The sequence below is a fragment of the Chaetura pelagica genome, unplaced genomic scaffold (assembly GCF_000747805.2).
Source record: "Chaetura pelagica isolate M959 unplaced genomic scaffold, ChaPel_1.0 scaffold112, whole genome shotgun sequence".
Lineage (NCBI taxonomy): Eukaryota > Metazoa > Chordata > Aves > Apodiformes > Apodidae > Chaetura > Chaetura pelagica.
Window position 1 is genome coordinate 3,220,013 of NW_009952798.1, and position 4,602 is coordinate 3,224,614.

The 4,602-nt window shown below is 54.2% G+C and overlaps 2 protein-coding genes across 2 annotated transcripts in view; one reads left to right on the plus strand and one right to left on the minus strand.

Annotated features, from left to right (window-relative positions):
* The window catches only part of CDH23 (cadherin-related 23), a 188,905-nt gene that overhangs the window by 15,608 nt on the left and 168,695 nt on the right, over positions 1 to 4,602 (minus strand). The window contains exons 37-40 of the mRNA XM_009994895.1: positions 3,068 to 3,289; positions 2,859 to 2,978; positions 1,096 to 1,276; positions 92 to 225 (exon numbers count right to left, since the gene is read on the minus strand). Coding sequence (XP_009993197.1) covers positions 92 to 225; positions 1,096 to 1,276; positions 2,859 to 2,978; positions 3,068 to 3,289 — 657 coding nt within the window. The remainder of the gene's footprint in view (positions 1 to 91; positions 226 to 1,095; positions 1,277 to 2,858; positions 2,979 to 3,067; positions 3,290 to 4,602) is intronic.
* LOC104386290 (chromosome unknown open reading frame, human C10orf54) overlaps positions 3,641 to 4,602 on the plus strand; it is a 12,618-nt gene continuing 11,656 nt past the window's right edge. The window contains exon 1 of the mRNA XM_009994874.1: positions 3,641 to 3,704. Within this exon, the coding sequence (XP_009993176.1) occupies positions 3,641 to 3,704 (64 nt within the window). The remainder of the gene's footprint in view (positions 3,705 to 4,602) is intronic.

Consider the following 4,602-nt stretch of genomic DNA (forward strand, 5'->3'; position numbering starts at 1 on the left):
GGAGAGGAGCCAAAGCAGAATAGACCCCAGGGGAGGAGTTTGGGATGGGGGACAGCAGCCAGCAGCCCCCAGACTGCCCCAGGGGACTCACTGTGGAGCTGAGAGGGGGCACACCCCTGTCCCGGGCAGCGATGGTGAGGTTGTAGAAGGGGATGTTCTCGCGGTCCAGCTCGGCGTCCTTCCGCACCCGCAGCTCCCCTTCCACCGGGGAGATGACAAACTCCCCTGCCAGAGACAGGGAGGCCATGCTGCTGTGAACGGCCTGGCTCCCCAGGGGGGAAACATCTTGCTTCAGAGATAGAGGGCAGGCACCTTGGTGGGCTTGGGGACAGCTTCCCCAGAGTCCCCGTTGCTGCAGATGTGGGAGGGCAGGGGGCAGCTGAGGTCTATCTCGGGGAGTGCAGGGGTTGAACGGCCAGATAAGAGGTGCTCACAGTCCATGGTTGGGCCTTTCTGAAGGTGCCAACAACCTGACTGTGCCCCACGGTGGCCAGAGCATGGTGGGGGGCACAGACCCCCCCCCCCCCCCCCCCCGGCTGCATCCTGGTTATTCTAGAACAGCTTTGCAGCAGGGTCAGCGTGGAGATGGGACTGGGCTCTGCCATCCAGGTAACCTGGACAGAGGGACAGCCCCTACCTTCCCACGGCTGGAGATGCTCCTCTGCCACCTGCTCTGGGGTGAGGCTGGTGGGGTACAGCTACAGCTTCACCATGGGGCTGGGAGGGGGACAGGGCTGTGCACTTGCAGCTCTTGGTTTTTCTTTCTGCCATCTGTTTTGTTTTGGGTTTTTTTGTGTTTGTTTTTTTTTTTCCATTTTAAAATGTTTTGCCTTGATTGTTTAGCAGGTTTGTCCCCTTCCCTTGCACAAGCCCCGGCCACCTCCTTGGTTGGCCATGAAGAGGTTAAGTTTCCTGTTGCTCAAAACAGGATTTCCTGGTGTTGAAAGGCTAAATTTGCAGAAGCTCCTGTGCAGGGAGGATGGTTTTTGCTGAAACGCTTCCGCCTCGCGCTCCCGGGCCAGCTCCCGTGAGCTGGGTTCCTCCACAGGGCAGCCAGAAGAAAAGGTGATGCCCCCCATCCCCATCCTTGCTCACCAAGGGGGTCTCCAGCAATGATGCTGTACTCCACTTGCCCGCTGGGTCCCGAGTCACCATCGTGGGCCAGGAAGGTCCAGACACGTGGGCCAGGTTGCCCTTCCGTGACATCAAAGGGACCCTCGTACGGCCGAGGGAAGGTGGGACAGTTGTCATTGATGTCGTTGAGGTTCACCAGCACCTGTGGGTCAGGGTGAGAGGGTGGAGGGCAATGAAAAGGGGAGGGGTGGAAGGGGAGACCAGCCAACTGGGTGTGAGCCTGGGAAGCCATCACAAAATACCTCCCATACTTCTGTCTTTGCTGGGTTCACCCAACAACCAGCTCATAGGTGCAAGCTCAGCTATTCCTGACCATTCCCATCACACAGTGACAGTGTGAAACCCCGGCCACACACAGGTGGGGTTCTTGCCAACCTCAGGGCCATGCACCACGATGGAGAAGTCAACGCAAAAGCCAAATATTTTCCATCCACATCCTGAAACCCAAGCTGGAAAGACAAGAAAACCACAGACATGGGTTTAACCACCGAAGTCATGAGTTCAGAGAGACCCTTTACACTTGCTCACTCCTCTTCCTCCACCTTCATTCCTAATGCTGAGCAACTTTAAAACACCTGCAGCTTCTGTCCTTACTCCAACGCAAAACATCACCAATGATGTTGGCCCTCTTAGTATCTCATACCACGAGAAAGATACTGAAAATATGGAGTTTTCTGACCTCCTGGGTAGAAGGACAGTAAAATCCATCTGACGGGCATTTCTTACTGGCTTAATCTAATATATACAGAAGAGTCTATCTGAGTCTCTGCTCTGTTTCCAAGCAGTGGAGAAAACAAACACTGGCACGTCTTAAACTCCAGGTCTTGAGGTTCCTGCTGCACTTTTCCTGGGCCAGGAAGACATCTGAAGGCTTCTCATCTGCCCATGCATGGAGTACAGCTCTGCCAGCCTTGTGGAGACAGATTTTATCCATGGAAATCTCCCACTCTGGTATCTCCCCCTTTTTTTTTCATTGCACACCAGAACCCACTTCCTTTTGGGGGGCTGAAAAATGCTTGGCTCAATATCTGGACGAGGTCCATGCTAGGGAGCCAAGGCAGAAGATCTAACCAATCCCTTCCACCTGCAGGCCCCAAAATCATTCTGGCCATGGACAAATTCTGCTGAGCGACCCATCATATTTTGGTTTCCATCACAGAAATAATCAGTATAATCAACTCCATCTGCTTTGGAGCTGCCAGCCTGCCCTCCCACCACTGTGACTAGTGCACTAAGTTCAGGTCACTGTGGCCCAAGGACAAATGGAAGAGCTATAGAGAAAAGCAAGAAAAATGACCAGGGACTTCAAATAACTTCTATACAAGGGATGAAAAAGGAATTTTAAAAACAGATAAATCATCTGAGAAGATAAATACGAAGCAGAAATTCCAACTCTTTACTGTCTCTTGATCTTTCAGGCAAGAAGACCCAAGGAGGCCTCTAGAAGCAAAATAATGCAACTTAAAAGCAATTCTAGGGATTTCTTCTTCTCTCTGTGTCTTTGCAGAACCAAATCATTGGGCTAATGAACCCACGAGCCTCACTTGCCCGTGTCCCTGTTTTGCAACCCCATGAAGGAGCAGGGTGACAGCAACTGGGTGAACTGGCCACTGCTGGGAACAGCGACTGGTGGCCACCGGGAAGGAGATGTGAAACTGCTGGTGTGAGCGGGAAGTCCTCAAGCCCCGAAGAGGCCACAGTGTTGCAACAGCCCCCCTCCCTACCGTGGCGGTGGACGTCAGCCGGCGCGAGATGACGGGGCACTGGTCGGTGGCGGTGACGATCAAGGTGTAGCGCCCGTGGCTGATCTCATAGTCCAGCTCCTTCACCGTGCGAATCTCCCCCTGCAAGGCAACGGGACAGTGTGGCCAGGAGTGAGGGAACTGGGGTGGCTCCCACAGGGCCACAGGGTGGGGCCGGAGTCCTTACTGACCGTGGTGCTGTCGATGTGGAAGGTATCCAAGATGTTGCCTTCGGTGATGGCATAGGCAACCGTGCCATTGGGTCCCTCGTCCTGGTCCAGGGCCTGGAGGGTGACCAGGGTGGCATTAAGGGTGTCAGGACCTTCATCGAGGGTCACCTCGTACAGCTGCTGCTGGAAAGCGGGAGCGTTGTCGTTCTCGTCCAGGATGGTGACGTACACCATGGTGGTGGCCTGTGGGACATGGGAAGGCTGAGTTAAGCACCATGGAGGGATGGGCTCTGCAACCCTTGGAGCTGGCTGGGAAAAGATGGACCTGCCAAGGTCAAGAACCAACTTGGGGGCAAGTCTGGCAAGAGACACAAACAGGATGCAGGGCGCAAAGTGCAATGAGCCGTGGCAGCTCCAGGGAACGGTTGGGTACAAAGATAAAGGCACAGAGATGAAATCACACTCTTGTTCCCAAGCCAAGCAAGTCTCTATGGGATCCCTCTCCTTTTCACCCTTTTTTTTAACCTTCGGTGCTAACACCTGGGAGGAGCCCATGGCACAGGGAAAGCCAGAGGCTGAACCTCATCATGCCTCATGGCCTTTGGGGGAGGCCTGAGTGTCCTCACCCTGACACAGGGGACACCTTCGTGGCAACATGGTAGAATGGAATAATACCCAGAGATTATGCCACAATGGCTCAGAGGAGGAATAAAAACTAGCATCTCAGACAACCAGACTGACCTCCTGTGAGTCCCATCATCTACCCCCTCATACAAAGGTCCCTGTTGTTCAGTCTCAGCCTGTCCTGACCCTCTTCCAGCTGTATCTGAACCTTCACAGTCACTGGGATGTCCTTACTGAAAGGGTGTCTTCTGGTGGCGTCACCATGGGGACACACCTGGGGATGGGGAGGTGGCAATGGGGGTGTCAGGAAAGATAAACCATTCTCTTGGAGCCTCTGGACTTTGTGCCTACACCTTCCTCCAGCAACAAATTCCTTCCTGCCAGACAAGGGTTACATTTCTGGCGAGAGCATCACATTTCCAGCATCATGCTATAAAACCCACAAAGCCACATGGTAATTAGGTAATTAGCTACTTTCCTCTTTGGCTGCAGCTCCGAATCCAGAGCGGGTGAGCAGCAAAGTTTCCTGCAGCTCGCAAACCTCCCTGTGTCTCTGGACTCCACTTCCCAGGGAACAGGTGCCTTCCTGCACCATTTGAAACCAGGCCAACAGAGATTGCACCGGTGTCTTCCGATGGGAGTCTGCCCTGCTTTGCTATTTGAAGCCAGACTGCAGGAAGGGGGATGCTTTGCTTGCTTTGCTCCCCCCACCTCCTCACCCCCGATTGTTTTTTTAATTTGGGGGGTGGGGAAGCTTTATGCCCTTCCCTGAGCTGGCAACCACTTGGAGTCACCCTTCCCTCCACCTGCCTGGGCATTCTGAGCATCCCCCAAAAGGTGGGACCGGCTGGCTCTGCCACAAGGAGGGTAGAACCTTTGATGCCCAAACGGATGGAGCTGGGAGTGACCCACTCAAGGCTTGGGGGGGGGGG